General features: G+C 32.6%; 2 protein-coding genes across 2 annotated transcripts; both read right to left on the bottom strand.

Moving 5' to 3' along the window:
- Positions 1-314: 314 nt before the first annotated feature.
- LOC132598580 (germin-like protein subfamily 1 member 13) lies at positions 315-1,796 on the bottom strand. The gene is made up of 2 exons (XM_060311535.1): positions 1,157-1,796; positions 315-1,045 (listed from the first exon to the last, which is right to left on the bottom strand). The coding sequence occupies exons 1-2, from the start codon at positions 1,278-1,280 to the stop codon at positions 483-485; spliced, it is 687 nt and encodes a 228-aa protein (XP_060167518.1). The 5' UTR covers positions 1,281-1,796; the 3' UTR covers positions 315-482.
- A 14,566-nt stretch (positions 1,797-16,362) lies between these two features.
- On the bottom strand, positions 16,363-17,394 carry LOC132600120 (germin-like protein subfamily 1 member 18). Its single transcript, XM_060313229.1, has 2 exons — positions 17,198-17,394; positions 16,363-17,095 (listed from the first exon to the last, which is right to left on the bottom strand). The coding sequence occupies exons 1-2, from the start codon at positions 17,319-17,321 to the stop codon at positions 16,533-16,535; spliced, it is 687 nt and encodes a 228-aa protein (XP_060169212.1). The 5' UTR covers positions 17,322-17,394; the 3' UTR covers positions 16,363-16,532.
- Positions 17,395-17,979: the final 585 nt, after the last annotated feature.

The raw sequence follows: 17,979 nt of genomic DNA on the forward strand, positions 1-17,979 counted from the left end.
AGATATGGATTGTGAGAAAGGAGAAAAGGGGATGAAGGGATGTGGCCGGACGTGATAGGTGAACAACACCTCTACCATTGCTATCCCTAGGCGACAATATGATGATTTGCATATAATTACTTTATGAATGATTGATTAGCTAAAATTTGAATAAAACTTAAACTCAATTTTGACAAAAAAAAAAGTAGCCTTTAATTTCTTTATGCATAGAAAAAGTGGAGGGTGATAATGCATGGTATACATAAAGTATACCAATTATACAAGCACTTTGCCATATTTTCTTCCGCTTGTACTTTGTTCCCGGGAATAAAATGTCACACACAACAAACATAATTTTATTCCATAATAAGCCATAATATATCCTCATCCAATACATCACACTAATGGAGAGGAAATCCCGCCATCTGCAAGATTACTTATTTATACGACACAAGCAAATAGGACATAAATATTTGTAGATCAATATATTTTGAAATATCTTTTTAGTTGTTGTCCCACCAGAATTGTGATTGGAGATAATCCACAACTTTCTTGTCAACTTGAAATGCTTTTGTGAGAACATAAGGATTGATTGGTGGCTCTGAGCCAAATACTGCATTGGCTACAGTGATAACTCCTGCATTTTGACTACTCAGTCTAGAAATTGCAACAGCTTTAGTCTTTCCAATATTCAATTGAAAGTGAATGAGACCAAATGGGAAAACAAACACATCTCCAGCCTTTAGAATCTTGGTAAAGAGTCTATTCTTCATATTTGGGCCAGGGTTTGAAAGGACAAAGCCAGCATAGAGCGTGCCTTCAATGACAGTAATAAGCTCGGTTCCTCGGGGGTGAATATGAGGTGGGTTGAGACCGTATGGCGCATAATCAATACGTGCTAATGAAATGCCCAGAGTGTTGAGTCCAGGTAAATTGTTGACATTCACATTAGTTACAGCTGATCCAACTGGATTTGAAGTGTTTCCAGGCATGTTTATACCAGAGAAAAAGAAATCATCCGCGACAACCTTCATTGGATCTTTGCAAATTTTTCCATTCACAAAAACTGCAAAAGAATCTCTAATTAATTAAAAGAAAATAACAAAAAGGCTATAATAAATGTGCATAAAACTTCATAAAAAACTAGAAATATCATAATTGTAATTTGATATTTTACCAGCAGCCTTGGAGTCGTCAACAGCAACACAAATATCCTGGAGAGGACTAGGATCAAATGCATGGCTCATTGAAGATAACACAGCCATAATGACTATGGTTAGTACAATTGACTTGAGAGACATTGCTAGTAGAAATAAACTATCTTATGAAACAATTCAAATTAAATGATCTTTAATTAATTGCTATGTTGATTTTTCACAAACATAACAAGAAAAGAGCTGTGTATATATAGATGAACATTCGTTTGAATTGGTTGTTAATTTCCCATAAACAAATTGTGGATTAGGCTTCTGGATTAACAAGTCATCGATGGTAATTAATTTTTTAATCACTTGAATTTTTAATTCAACTTCCTTGAACAACTACAAAGACTAAATTGATTTACCTATGACTCAGCTATTCCGTACGTCCATTTGAAATAGTCATGAAAATAAGGAAGATCGATTGAGGAAAAGGATACTAGTGTCACGTCCTTAGTCTTCAACTAAGCGCATGTGCGGCACTTGACAACTCACTCACGTTCTTGCACAACTTGCTCACGATCTTGCTATGCCAAGTCAGCCTAGTTTACTACACTCAAGATCGCTAAGGGAATAGTAATTGAGAAAGACAAGAGAAATTTCCTAGAAGGAAGTTTTTTATTAGAGAGAACTTGAATTGTTTTTCTTGATGGTTTACAAATGAATGACCCTCCTATTTATACTACTCATCTAGGGACTAATATGTAAATAATAATTATTATACAAGTCCCTACATATTTACAAATAAGCCCCTATTCTAGAAATCTCTACACAACTAGATTATTCTAAGGACTTTCCATGCAATTCCATAAGGTTCTAAGGTTTTCCATGAGAAATCTCCATATTTCTCTAGAACCTTCTCACATAAGCTAGCCTCCTCTCCATGTAAGCATCCACATAAGCTTCCTGCATGGCAAAAATAGTTCCACGTGGCGCCTAGGTGGCATGATGACGTGGCGGGTCATCACACTAGGTTGAGAAATAAGATATAAAAGCAACTTCCCAAGTTAAAATGAATTTACAATAATCTGAAATGAATTAGTACTCTAAATCTTTATTGACATCATCAGAGACTAGAACTTATTTCGTTGTTAAGTTTGAAAATAAGATCAACCACTGCATTGATTTATTAAACTACTATTTCACATTTAAATTCAATTAAACTGATCATGACTACGTTGGTTACGTGCGAGAACAGTTCATTCATCTCAACAATAACAACCTGGAAGTTTATAATTTTAACACTAATTTCACTGCATACTATATTTACAAGCTTATCATTTTAATCCATAAAAGCACTGATTAAAAATTAACTCCTATTATACATATATACTTTTGGCCACAATGATATAAAGTTGTTTCTTTCTATGATCTAGAACATAGTTGTATATACTAGTCAGAGCATGCAGTTTATGAGTCCTATGGTGCCCAACCAATAAGAGAAGAGGAAGATAGTACTAAACTTACAGAAGGCTTCCTCGATCTCTTCACCTGCTAATATTTTATTAAAATTCAGTGTATCTGTTACTTTGACTTTGAGGAGGGTGGCTTCTAATTATAACACACAGGGCCAGACATATTTGTGGATACAAATATGTACGTATGTACTATATATATGCATATATAAAAAGTATAGATTAGTAAGACCAAATTAAGGTCTTCTTTGTTTGGTTGTGATCGATCGCGTATACAATATAACCAAGGTTTTTAGAAATACGTATCAAATAACTTTTATTTTATGTCTTGTATGTTTCTAAGAGTTGTATATTGCATTTCAGAGATTAATATGCCTGTTGAAAATATAAAGGACTCTTAGTAGGCGTTTGGCCATGCGATTTCATCTCATGAGATGAAATCCCAAATCATCCAAAAAGGCATGATTTGGAATTTGAAATCATGATTTCAAAAAATATAAATGTAAAATTTTACCCATACGTTAATATTTTGTAAAAAAAGACCCATAAGTTGGTAGATATATTTACCAATCATTTGTATTAAATATTAATCTGCAAGTTGGTAAAATATATTTACCAATCATGTTTACCATGTGGGAGGATTATATTAAAGAGTAGTTACATTACTATTCATGTTAAATTTTCCTTTTTATTGAACTAAAGTTTGATCAATTGATGTTGTATTTTTTTAAAAAGTCTTCTAGTAGCGTATTAATTTTATTATGTATTATGATTCACTCATTTGGTAAGATTGTATAAGAATTGGGAAAATTTTGATGATTTTCAAAACTTACGGGATTTTTATGTTTATAAAAAAACTGCAACTTAAGAAATTCAAATTGCATGTCCAAATATGATTTCCTCTCATGAGATTTTGCCCAAACACTTTTTATTTTATATGATATTAGCTTGACATGAGTTTGTGGAGTAATATGGTCAATATTCATTTGAGTTCAAATTATTTGAGACTGAGACTTCGCTATTTTCTACAAAATCTTAAAAACTAAATCATAATATAAAAGTATTTGAAAGTTAAAGAAGAATTTCCTTGTATGTTCAAATTAGAGCTCTTCTCTTTTTTATTTCATTGAAGGCTTTTGAGAATATAGTGTCCAATAATTCAAATTGACCTTTATCATATGTTGGATTAATATTACTCATTTTTTTCTGAGCTAAATCAATACTGACTAACCAACTATTGCAAAAGGATATTTGAGTGTCCAAGAAATGCTAACACGATTTTCAACCTCAAATAAATAAAGAGACTATGACTTATTAATAGTGAATAAGTGACGTTATTAATTGATTGAAAATGAACTAATGCATTACAAAGCAACAGTCTGTTGACGAAGCTAATCATTTGTTTGCAAATGTTTTTCTATTTTTCTTTATCGCATTGGGTATTTCAATATCTATTGTGGAAATTCAATATCAAATAGATCGGTTCATTCTTTTTGCAAAATATTTCAAGAAGAAAGAACAAATGCGATGATCGATTTTAAGCTCAAATTAATAAACAACACAAAACTATATTCATTTATTTTGTTAGCCACCTTAAAGGCACTATTTTCAATAGCAAGCTCACCACAGAAGAGCTCAAAAAAAATATTCATAGTAACGTAAAATTTTAAAATCTCTAGAGGAGTGCCATAAACAATATTGTTTGTGGAATCTATACTTTTTGAGCTTAAGACATGAGAATAAGATCTATAAATAGACTTGTAAATATTTATGTTAGTGATACCCATCTCAGAAGATGGAATCATTAAGCAATGAATATGCACAGTATCTGATGTGTCTTAGTTGATTTATAATGGCATAGTGTAATATGTATCTTGATTTCATTATTTTTTAAGGAAAAAAAGTATTCCTTCCTTCTCATTATATGTGAAGGTACTACTATTTGGGTAGTCAGATCGTTTTTCTTTTACTATATTTTTTTAATTTTCTTTTAAAATATTTGAATTACTAACCATGTGGACTTATTGTACTTCTGAATCATTAAAATAAATTTACATATTTGAAAACTATACACACAAAAATATATGAATAATTGCACTCCTACGTGAATTGATTCCCCAAACCAGCTCCTGGCCTTACCCGGCGGAACCGGCCGCCAGAATTTTGGATTCGAAAGGGCAGGCAAAGCCCGATTATATTTTTAAGATTATTTTTTGTTGACAAAAGCTTATAAGTAAAATAAAAAAGCAGCACATATTTGTTTTACCACTTGGAAAATTAGTGACTAAACACCAATACATAAAACGCAAAAGAGTTGGTGGGCCGGGGGGGGGGGGGTGAGAGATTGAATTAGGGTCTTGCAAAATATCTCAGAAGATGACAATTAAAATAATCTATATATAATATAAAGGTAGGAATAGACAATCCTATGTGACACATCTCAATGACCTCCATTGACATTTATCTTTTTTCTCCCTTTGTTGATATTTTCTCCATCATTTTTATCATTAACTATATTTAAAAGCCCATATAAAGACAATTAAAAAAAAAGGAATTGTAGCAATAAATTAAGAAGATGAAGAGACAACAGCATGAGCATTACATACGAAATGAATATTAACTTGTAAAAGCAATAAACATATGTATTAAAAGTTTAATCAATGACCTCATTTTTCTGATATTTTTTATAATTAATGATCAACATTCACAATGTTAATATAGCAGAATACGTTAAACATGATATAATGCAACCATAAAGAAATTACTTTTCCAATAATAGTTTTCAACCTCTCATATTCCTTCTTTATGGAAATTCCTGGAGTCTTCCTTTATTTTTGAGTATTAACTCCGTTATTTGCTCCCTCACTTGTAACTTATATCGCATTTAAATTCATTAAACCTCTTTAATTATCAAATACTACATTTAAATCTATATATAATATAAAGCTAGGAATAGGAAATCCTATGTGGCACCACTCAATGACCTCTATTGACATTTATCTTTTTTCTCATTTTTTGGGACTTTTTCCCTATTTATTTTTTTATCATTTATCTTATCTTATTCATTAAGAATAAAAGTCACAATTACTATCATTTAACATCCCAACTTTTCATCCTCTAATTTATTGAGAACCAAAACTCATAAGCACGTACTGATTTCTAATTCCCTTGGTATTCCCTATTAATGGTCCCTTAAATTTCACATTAATTACAAAAAACAAAGGGTCAAGAAAGTGTAAGTGACCCTAAAAATATATAAAGGACAATTTTCTTATGTTCAAATGCCTCATGAATTGTAAAGGCTTCCAATATTCTCTCTAATAACCTTTGTGATGAAAAGAGATGAAGGATGTTGCTATATGGATATTTTCTACGTGACTTCTTTATATTTCTGCAGTGTTGGGATTACATAATGTAGTCACCTTCTATACTAAATTGGTATTTCAGGTCTACACATGTATTAATTGCTTTTTGTTAGGAGAATATTCATTTTCAGTTATGTTGGTCCCTTCTCTGTTCAATTTTCTCTTCACGAAAGAAGAATTAATTTGATTTTTGTATAAGTTAATTGGTAGATGCGGATCAAATATAATTTCCATTTCCTTCGTTGAATTTAGAATTACACCTGTTATACATTTCATATGAAATTTTGTATATATATATATATATGCATTCACGCAAAAGTTCATATGAAATGCGTAGCGATCGAATAGAACTTCCATTTCCTTCGTTGAATTTAGAATTACACATGTTATGCATTCATATGAAGTTTTGTGTGAATATAATTTGACTGATCAATTCTATTAGTTGTAGTAATGAAGCTGATATTAAAGTAAATTGTGAAAAAAATAAATTATAAATAAAGATAAATTACATAAAACTTTAATTTTAATTAGTTAAATAAATTTATTTTTGAATGTAACTGAAGCTACATAAAAAAGTTGTTAGTAAAATAACGTCAAATAATTTGGAACACCCCAAATTGAAATGGCATCATATGTAACATTGGCTCATAAATAAATATGTCTAGGTATCGGCGCAAGGCTAATGGTCTTCTTTTAAATTCTCTCTCTCTCTCTTTCCTGAAAACAATTGATTTTATAGTTGATATTTTATTTAGTCATTTCAATTCTTTGTTTTCACGATTCACGAATGTATATGTTAATAGGAATTCTAGAGGTTCATGTTTTTTAATAGGCATAAATGGAACAGTTCTAATGGTGTTTTGGAATGTTAATAAGCAATTTTATCTGTATTTTTTAAATGCCTTGAATTAGCAAGGGAAATATTAATTTTGAGAAGTCATTTGTTTTTCAGCAAAGGGGCATTGTATTTGTCCCGTTTGGCAAGGTCTTGATGTCTTTTAGTAGGCATAACCATTATGGTATTTGGTATATTTGTTTTCGCATATAATATTTCAATAGTTAGTGGCTAAAATCTAAAGTAAAGTTTGAGAAAGATCGAAAATGTTATATACAATCACTATATTTTTTAGAAGTATATTGTTTGAATCAATTTTATCAAATGCGTTGCCTAAATAGTTGTTGCACTTGGCATTCAACCAACTACACGCTGCCTCTTGATTTAACAGAAGAGTTTAACTACAATCAACTAAACAACCTATTTCAACTTTCAATAAAATTAATAAGTAGAACTATTAACAACTCTATATATCATTGGATGAAAAAAAAAGAATTGTTGATCACCTTTAAAATTGACAGAAGTGTTCTTTGAGAAATATATAATCATGGAGTAAGAAAGTAGTCAATGCTTTATTTTGTTAATTTTCCGTTTTTGTTTGATTTCTTATATATATATATATATTCGTCATATATTAGATTTTATTTTTTCATATGCACATTTTACATTACATATATATTTTTATTTTCTGTATTATAAATTTATTATTTCTTTTATATATACTAAATTTAGAAAAAGATGAATGACCGCGCGAAGCGCGGGTTAGTTAACTAGTATTAAACTAAATTAAGGGCAACATAAAAGAGAAATAAGACAAACTCTTAAAGTTGAACAACAAATGAACAACACATGTCACCTATAAAAATAGCTCTAGGAAATTACAAAAATAATCCTGTGAGGACTACAAAAAAACTCCCCATTCTTGCTTATATATAGTAGTAACATGGAAATTAGTCTGTTAGGGAATAACCTAATGATTAAAAAAAAATAGCAGTTGAAAAAGGAACACCTTTCATTTAAGAAGAAGTCACCAATTTAATCATCAATCATAATAATCAGTGGAGTAAAAAAAAAAAAAAAAAAGTAACAATAAAGTGAAAAGTTAGTCTTACCAAGTCAATTTCCCCTTAAACAAATTGTACATTAGGTTTCTGCATTAATAAGTCATCAATGTGTATTTTTTTTTTTAAACACTTTATTCCTTCAACAACTACAAAGACCAAATCTTATTTATCTAATTTGAGAAATTAAGATTTGACAGTAACATGCTAACTTGCCAAGAGGGAAAAAAAGAAAAGATCGATCTACTAGATGTTGACTGAGAAGTATATTGGATAGGCGAATAAATAATGTGTACAATAATCCGTTGATTTAATTAGTCTAAAATATTCATTGGTACATATTAAACCACTGTACCATTAAAGTTAAAATTTATTAAACTGACGACTACGTTGGTTTGCACACGAGAGGAATTCACTCATCTCAACATGATTACATGAAGACCTTTGAGGTTTCTTAATTTTGAACTAATATGATGCATATTACAAGCTTGTCATTGTAATTTAAAAAGGAGTAATAATTGAAAATAACTATATACCGCGTCACAACTCACACTTAACTCTCTATAGCAATCATTCTCTACAACATTTCACTGTAACAGTCAAGTTTATTTGGAATCAATTGTTGTATACATGTAACAACTCCAAATTCGCGACACAAACACTGCAACGCAAAATTAAAATACAAAAAATGGAATTAACAAGGTAATTGCAGAACAACAATCTACCGGTAAAACGGTAGAAAAAATTGAAGAAGATAACGAAAAGAAAACCAGAAGGGGATGAGAAACATAGGCTCGGAGAAAGGGGATGTGAGGAACAAACATTTTTCTCAACAATATGCTTAACCATTCTTTTCAACCCCTAGTCCTTTTTAACTAGTTTCTAAATGGGCCTGGATTCCAAATAAAACTGTTCAACATTTTACTCGGCCCAAAAATCCCAATTGGATTAGTCGTACATTTTTTTTGCACGGATTGTCCTTCAAAGGCGCTAGTCTTTAATTTTTGGCCCTCAAATTGCTGGTCTTTAATTTTTGTCCTTTGCTTCAAAAAGTGACCAAAAAAATCTCAAGGTTCTGGGTTCGAACCCTCGCTTAGTTAAACAAAAAAAAAAAATCGCAAAGCAAGGCTTCACCAAAATTTTGCAAGGCAGATTTTTTTTTTTTTTAACTCTGCTAGAATTCTACAAGCCCGAATAGGCCTAATGTTGCTACGAAATTCTGCTTTGCGATTTATTTTTTTTGACTGAGCCAGGGTTTGAACTTAGAACCTCAGGATATTTTAGGCGAAGGGCAAAAATTAAAGACCACCCCTGAATAAGGGCGATCCTGCAAATTTCCCTCAGTCTTATTTATCACTTTTATCCCACAACTTGGTTCACAACAATTATATTACATTATTTGTTCTCTACAACATCTTGCTATAGCAACTAAAAAAATTTGAATAAACGACACCATACCAATATCAATATGTATCTTGGCCTCAATAATATAAAATTTGTTTCTTTCTATGATCTAGAACATAATTTCCCTAGTCAAAGCATGCAGGCAGTTTAAGAGTCCTACAATAATGAAAAACAAAAAATATTATTCCATTTGTTTCAATTTATGTGATACTCTTTCCTTTTTAATCAGTCAAAAACAAAAACAAAAAAATGACACCTTATTTAGCAACAATTTAATTTTAAACTTTCCATTTTATCCTTAATGGGATGATTTATAGTCAAACAAATATTTATGGCTTATTTTAGATCACAAATATCAAAAGTCTTCCTTTCATTTTTAAATTCCGTGCCTAATCAAACACTTTCACATAAATTGAGACGGAAGGAGTAAACAAGTAGAAGTCCTCCTCCTAGGTCTTCTTCACCTGCTAATGTTTTAGTATTCAATTACTCAATAGTACAATATTTGTTACTTCGACTTTGGTGGGGTTGGGGGCGACTTCTAATAATACACACGGCAACACATCAAACATAGAGTTAGGATGTTCATTAAAGAGATTTAAAAAATAAAGAAGTAAACACACGAAGAATTCAAAAAGATGGAACGTCTATTACTATATATATACATAAAGAATAATTTCGATCTAGTATATATATAGTGTAATTTTTCAATGAAGGGTTCGGATAAACCACCTTATGTCCCTTAACTCCGCCCATGCCATACATAAATTTGTGTGTGAGTGTGTGTGTGTGTAGGTATGCATATTAGGTGTGACAAAACTAGCCCATAAACACATGACCCCAACGAGCCCAAGTCTGGGGCGGTTAGTGACTCACTCATTTTAACCCCCACAATCAGCCTACTTAAAAGTTGGGTTGATTTGAACTAAATATGTAGGGGTCATTTGCACTTTTGTCCCTATTTTGTGTTGGTCCTTAATTTTGTCCCTCAAGGCAAACAACTTTTTTGTGAGGCATAAATTTATGGTGATTTTACATAAATGACTACACTTTGGGAGTTTAAAATTTGCCATAGCTACATTTTCAATATTTACATGGCATAGCTACTTTTTTTTCATGCATTTTTTTTTCCGCTGCATACATAAAAACATAGATACTCCAAAATTAACAAATACACCCTAAAAGAAATGAATACAATCTAAAATATTAACAAAAAAAAACTCAAAATATTTGAATACAATTGTCTTATTCATGAATACAACAACACCAATGTCACGCCCCGAACCATGGCCTGGGCGTAACACGGCACTCGGGCCTTGCTTGCATGTGTCCGAGCGAACCTCCTGGCTTGCTTGTCAACATGGGCATCAAAACAATATAATCTATATGCAGTTTAAATGAATCATGAAAATGTAATTTGCGAAATAAAGTCTTGAAATTATCTCGTAGCATGAAATATCATGGAAACATAACAGTCTGCAAACATGAAAGCATAACTGACTCTGTGAACTAACATCTGTCTATGAAACCTCTAAAACATGTCTGAATACTAACTACCAGGACATGGCCTGGACTACTATAACTGAATACTAATGCAAACTCCATGTTGAACCCCGAGAGGAGTGGGGCTCACCAATAAGCTGATAACTGAGGTGATCTTACTGCGCAGGTGTATGCTTCTGAAAACCGATATCTGCACCGTGAAGTGCAGGCCCCGGGCAAAAGGGACGTTAGTACATGGTGAATAGTACTAGTATGCAAAACCTGCTGAAATGAAGAACATGACACAACATAGGTATAGGACATGAACTGAAACTGAATGTAACTTGAACATGAGCATGAAACGTGAGTAACGTCTAAAAACAGGAAATCAATGGAAATACATGTATGTAAAACTGCTTGTAACGTGGGGAACGCTATAGTATAACCGACAACATGATCTGGTACTTGCGTCCTACCAGCAGAACACTCACACCTTGCCAGGGATATGAGATTTAAGTAATAATAAGCATGTAAGAAAGGTGTTGCCTCCTTGCTGACAATCCTTATCCTACGGTAGCAACGTAGTTTCAGGTAGGGTTGTTCACGGTTTTGGTTATAACCAAAATCAAATCGAAAATTTAACCAAACCGAATAAAAAACCGACATTTGGTTTGGTTTGGTTTGATTTGGTTTTAAATTTTAAAACTGAAAATATTTGGTTTGGTTATGGTTATATTAAAAAATAACCGAACCAAACCGATAAATTATATACATAAATTTTATAATTATTTATATGTATAATATTAGTTTTTCATAAATAATTTATACCTTTTAATCATTAATTTTGTTTTTGATCTACTTATTTCACATGATTGTTTAAGGCCCATGTTTTTAAGAATATGTCAAAGCCCATGTCTTTAAGTCTTTTAACTCTTTAAGTGTTAAGTGTAAACCTACTAACAGTAGCTCACGTTAGAGTCTAATGTCTTTAACTTAAATTTTTAGCCTTTCTTTGTCAGCCATTTGATTTTAAGTTGTTTCTTCTTCTTTTTTTTCGAATTTCTACCTTTTTTTTTTTGTCTGAATAGGTCCTAAACTTCTAATATTTTTCATATGAAAAGGATAGAGGTTGTAGATTTGGAGGTTCCTATAGAAGATACTTCAGTAACATCAGCATTTGCTGCAACTCAAGCATATAGTAATGCCCTAATACTTCTTCCGTGGGTAATCCTCCTAAAAAGCAGAAAAGAACAACTCCTTGTAGTTGAGACCCTAGCCTTTGGGATAATGATAGAAAAACATCTGAAGTTTGGATCATTATACAAAGTTTTTTAATAAAATGGGAGAATTGAGGGCAAAATGCAAGTACTGCCCCGAAGTTTGAGATCATTACACAAAGTTTTTTTATTTCATATATTTTAATTTTAATTTTAGGTAGTCTTTATGTTTAATTAATATGTATGTTTATAACAACAACTAAAAGCTCCTATGCTCTACTTTATTTCCAGGTATGTGTATTAAGATGACAAAAATGGTGCAGCCACTACTTAGTTAGTTTTTAGCTCTATATGTAATAATTTAGCAACTTTGGGTAACTTGAATACGACACTATCACTAATAGTGAAAATGTTTCTATGATGTATGTTCCACCTTAAACGATAAATAAAAGTTATCGTTTGAACAAAAAAAAAAAGACATGTCTTTTTCAACTTTTTAATGTTTTACTGATAAGTCTCATGGCTGTTAGTCATAAACCGAAAAATCCAACCAAACCGAACCAAACCGACAATAACCAAACCGGTGGTTATTATTTTATTTGGTTTGGTTATGGTTTTATACATTTACAAACCGACTAAATTGGTTTGGTTATGGTTTTAATCAATAACCGATCCAAACCGAACCATGAACACCCCTAGTTTCAGGCTATTTGAGCCTTCTCGGTTAACTAAGCAATTCCCAAAAACATGAACATGATATAGTTGGCTAAGAAGCCCATGATTTTCGTGAAATAACTTGTAATCATGATTTCACGAAATAACTTGTAACATGGTTTCATGAAATATCTTGTAATATGGTTTCTTGAGATAAGTTGTCAAAGTCTTGCAAACATGTTCTTGATTCATGAGTAATAACAATAGTTCATAATTATATATATAATTGACTTGAAAACATGCTTGTAACTTGCTAGATAAAATCATAAAGTTTCATATAAATATAATGAGAACACATGAGAAAGAATTCATGATTCATGGATTAAGCTAGGGTTCCTAATAACCGTAATGGAAGATTAGGAATACAATAACGAATATAGATACGAAATTCATGTACATAAATACGGGCTACCAATATGTTGGGTTTAATGCCCTAGGATTTGAACTTCATGAATATCAAGAAACGGAGCATGGGGAAGAACGTAGAGATTCCCACATGTGGATGAAAGTTCTACATACCTTAGTTGCTCCAAAACTTGAATTAGAGACTTGAGTTTTGAAGAAGATTTCCTAAATCTTGATTCTTGAACCTTGAGATGGGTTTTCTTGAAAACCCTAGTTTATGAACAATGATTTCTTGCTTAGATTACAAGGATATATATTAGAATTGACTTGGAATGATTAGAAGGGTTTACTTAAGTTAGAAAGAGATTAGGGACTTGAATTCATCCTAGAATCATGATAAACTTACCTTGTAGGGTTCTTGAGGCTTGGGACTTGTTCTTCCTGACTTTAGGGTAATTTTTCGTGACTAGAGGTGTTAGGGAAATAAACCTCAAGCTTAAATATAACTTAAAACGCGAAATCCCGACCTTTTGACCCGAACCCGACCTATTACGCGATAGGTCCGCGATGCGGGGCCATCGCACGACATTCTGCAAGTCGATACTCATATTTTCGCGATTAGCCCGCGATGCGGGGTCATCACACGCGCCCCCACGAGTTTGAAAAAGCGACGTGTGTCGGTTCTGCACAGTGTTCGGTAAAATGGACATAAGTTCTTGTACACAGCTCTGTTTGGGCTCCACAATATACCGTTGGAAATATATTTCAAAGGGATACAACTTTTATGTTTTAAGTTTTCTCAAATTCCCAACGTATTTTCACGAAATTTGACTGGAAGGCAGATGTATCGAAAACTTAGCCGATTCTATAGAATTTTAAGTGCCTTACTATTAGCCATATTGAGACGATCATATCTCCTTGCTCCGATCTCTGATTGGCTTGGTCCTTATATAGTTAGAAAGGTATTTCTACATACTACAACTTTCATTAAGGGTACTTTCCCAAATTCCCAACTAATCAAGGATTTATGGCTGCCCGAAGTAGGCCTATCAACCATTTTCGCAAAACGTTCAAACCTTTAGTTTTTCCATTAAAACTCTAATGATATGAGTCCAAACTTAGTTCCAAGATACGAGGTGTTACAACCAACCACTAGTTCCTTGCCAGATCTGCTAACGATTTCCGACCAGATCTGCCAGAAATTTCACAACAACAACAACCACCCTTATGCTAACAAAGACACCCTAAAAAAATGAATACAATCGGAAAATTTAACAAAAAAAGCTCAAAGAAGTGAATACAATCGTTGTATTCGTGAATACAACAACTTCCGGTCATATCTTACTGTTTCCGTCCAGATCTGACACCGACGCCACCAAATCTATGAAAACACTGCCGTCACCAACAACCGCCATTGTTATCCTTCATCGTCATCATCATCAACAACTCCGCCACCTGAAAAAGAGAGAGATGGCGACGGGAAAAAGGAAGCTACTACCGACATCGACAAAGATAGTAAGAGTCGACGGTGGCTTACAACTCCGCCATTTAAATGAAATCTAAGCTTGTTCAAGAACCCTAACAATGTCAGAAACGTTTTTTTGTTAAAATAAAAAATATGGAAAAAGATATTCAACAAAATACACAAAATAACAACTAAAAAACTTACCAATTTGTGCACAACTATTATTTAGGGTAACAAAATCAGTGGAGGATCCTGTGAAATGAAAATGGAGAAAATAACAGAGAAGGTGAGAGAAAGGGGTTTGAAAATGTGGAGAATTGGGATACAACACGCTAATAGGTTTATTTTATTTTTTACTTTATTTTACTTTCATAGTTATTAAGTGACATTAAGATACAACTATTAGCTATGGGATGTAATTAATTGAAACTATAGCTACTAAATATAATTAGATAACAATAGTTAATTACGTCCCGAAATTATCCCTAAATTTATATTTTGGCATCCCACAGGTTATGCCTCGCGCGGGCACGCCGCTAAAGAACTTATGCCCCACTAGGCTAAGTTCAATTTTGAAGGCCAAAAATTAAAGAACAGTCCATTTGAAGGGCAAAAGTTAAAGACCACCCCATTTGAAGGCAACCCAGGCAATCTCTTCAATATGCAGCCCAAATTGATCCATGAGAAACCCTGTCAAAGTAAATTTAAAAATTTATTTAGTTTGGTATGTTATATATAGACATGAAAAAAACACGTTATTAATTTTATTTAGTAATTAAACAAATATTAAGAAAACAAACAAAGAAATTAAAACTTGATAAATGTTTGAGCGTGTTTGCAATGACCTCTTTGTTTAGCCCATCTTGAGCAAGCTCATTTCAACTCAGATGGCCCTTGGACAGGTTAATAACTCAACCATTAACTCAACCTTTGTGATCTTTCTAATTTCAACTATAAAGTCATTCGTTGACATTAATAAAGTGAAATTTGAAAGATCATACGTGTCAATGTGTTATTAACCCATTGATGATTCTTACGTTATCCAGAAATCACTTCTAACTCTAGTGGCTTTCAGATAATGAATGTTTGATCCTTCCTTTTTTTATTTCCTTTCCTTTTTGAGTCACTTCTCAACGGTTCATTGTTTGAACTTTGTTATATAAAGTTATGATCATTTTATTAAACATGCACAATGTCGACTAACGATCATCGCAACCGCGATAAAATTATTGTCGTATCTCCGAGAGGTTCCGGCTCGAACCTGCACTCCAACTCGAACAAAAATCAGAGAAAACAAGAGAACAAAACAATAAGAAAACAGAAGCGAAAATAGGCTGTGTAAAAGATGAGTAGTGAATTCGTGGTGTTTGAGGGTGATAATGGCTGTTATTTATAGCCAAAGGGTTCAAAGGAGCTTCTCCAAAACGCTGAAGATTTTAAATTTTTGAAAAAAAGAAAGAGGAGGGAGATTTTGAGCGATTCAAAAGAAGAAATGATGGAAATTGGATGGGACTTACCAGAAAATCGGCTAAAATCGCACATGGCTCGAGCCTGTAAGCTTCAGAGATGGAGTGTGAGAACGGAGAAGAGGGGATGAAGGGATATGGGCGGATGTGAAAGGTGAGCAACACCTCTACCATTGCTATCCCTAGGCGACGATACGACGATTGCATATAATTACTTTATGAATGATCGATTGGCTAAATAATTGAATAAAACTTAAACTCAATTTTGAAAAAAAAAGAAAAAAAGTAGCCTTTAATTTCTTTATGCATAGAAAAAGTGGAGGGTCATAATGCATGGTATACATAAAGTATACCAATTATACAAGCACTCTGCCATGTATTCTTCCGATTGTACATTGTTCCAGGGAATAAAATATCACACACAACAAACTTAATTTTATTCCATAATAAGCCATAATATATCCTCATCCAATGCATCACACTAAAATGGAGAGGAAATCCCGCCATCGGCAAGATTACTTATTTATACAACACAAGCAAATAGTACATAAATATTTGTAGATCAATAGATTTTGAAATATCTTTTTAGTTGTTGTCCCACCAGAATTGTGATTGGAGATAATCCACAACTTTCTTGTCAACTTGAAACGCTTTTGTGAGAACATAAGGATTGATTGGTGGTTCGGAGCCAAATACTGCATTGGCTACAGTGATAACACCTGCATTTTGACTACTCAGTCCAGACATTGCAACAGCTTTAGTCTTTCCAATATTCAATTGAAAATGAATGAGACCAAATGGGAAAACGAACACATCTCCGGCCTTTAGAATCTTGGTAAAGAGTCTATTCTTCATATTTGGGCCGGGGTTCGAAAGGACAAAGCCAACATAGAGTGTGCCTTCAAGGACAGTAATAAGCTCGGTTCCTCGGGGGTGAGTATGAGGTGGGTTGAGACCATGTGGTGCATAATCAATACGTGCTAACGAAATGCCTAGAGTGTTGAGTCCAGGTAAATTGTTGACATTCACATTAGTTACAGCTGATCCAACTGGATTTGAAGTGTTTCGAGGCATGTTTATACCAGAGAAAAAGAAATCATCTGCCACAACCTTCATTGGATCCTTGCAAATTTTTCCATTCACAAAAACTGCAAAAGAAGTTCTCAATTAAAAGAAAATAACAAAAAGATAGGATAAAAACACAATTATGAATGTAATTTGGCATTAATCAAAATAATTTGTTATTTTACCAGCAGCCTTGGAGTCATCAACCGCAACACAGATATCTTGGAGAGGACTGGGATCAAATGCATGACTTATTGAAGATAACACAGCCATAATGGCAATGGATATTACAAATGACTTGAGAGCCATTGCTACTAGAAAGTAAAGTATCTCTTATGAAACAATTCAAATTAAATGTATCTTTAATTTGCTAGCTGTTGATTTTTGACAAACATAACAAGAAAGAGCTTTGTATTTATAGATGTATTCGTTTGAATTGGTCGTTATTTTCCTATAAACAAATGATGGATTAGGCTTCTGTATTAACAAGTCATCGATGGTAATTAATTTTTTAATCACGTGAATTTTTAATTTGAAGCTTCCTTGAACAACTACAAATACTGGATTTATTTACCTAGGATTTACATCAGCTAATCCGTACGTCCATTTTGAAATAGTCATGAAAATGAGGAAGATCGATTCGGGGAAAAAAAGAAGATTAGGTTGAGAAATAAGATATGATAGCTACGTCCTTAGTTAAAATGAATTTACAATCTGAAATGAATTAGTACTCCAAATCTATATTGACATTATCAGAAACTAGAACTTATTTCGTTGTTAAGTTTGAAAACCACCGCATTGATTTATTAAACTCTACTGTATCAATTTGTTAAACTGATGACTACGTTGGTTACGTGCGACGGTGCGAGGACAATTCATTCATCTCAACAATAACCTAGAAGTTTCTTATTTTAACACTAATTCACTGCTTAATACTTATTACTTACAATCTTATTATCATTGTAAT

The sequence above is a fragment of the Lycium barbarum genome, chromosome 6 (assembly GCF_019175385.1).
Source record: "Lycium barbarum isolate Lr01 chromosome 6, ASM1917538v2, whole genome shotgun sequence".
Taxonomy (NCBI): Eukaryota; Viridiplantae; Streptophyta; class Magnoliopsida; order Solanales; family Solanaceae; genus Lycium; species Lycium barbarum.

What these genes read in the sequence shown, in the direction of transcription:
- LOC132598580 (XM_060311535.1), bottom strand. Translation starts at nt 1,280, where the DNA reads ATGTCTCTCAAGTCAATTGTACTAACCATAGTCATTATGGCTGTGTTA. An exon ending in TGACGACTCCAAGGCTGCTG is followed by an intron (nt 1,046 to 1,156) that starts GTAAAATATCAA and finishes ATTCTTTTGCAG; the next exon opens with TTTTTGTGAATGGAAAAATT.
- LOC132600120 (XM_060313229.1), bottom strand. Translation starts at nt 17,321, where the DNA reads ATGGCTCTCAAGTCATTTGTAATATCCATTGCCATTATGGCTGTGTTA. An exon ending in TGATGACTCCAAGGCTGCTG is followed by an intron (nt 17,096 to 17,197) that starts GTAAAATAACAA and finishes CTTCTTTTGCAG; the next exon opens with TTTTTGTGAATGGAAAAATT.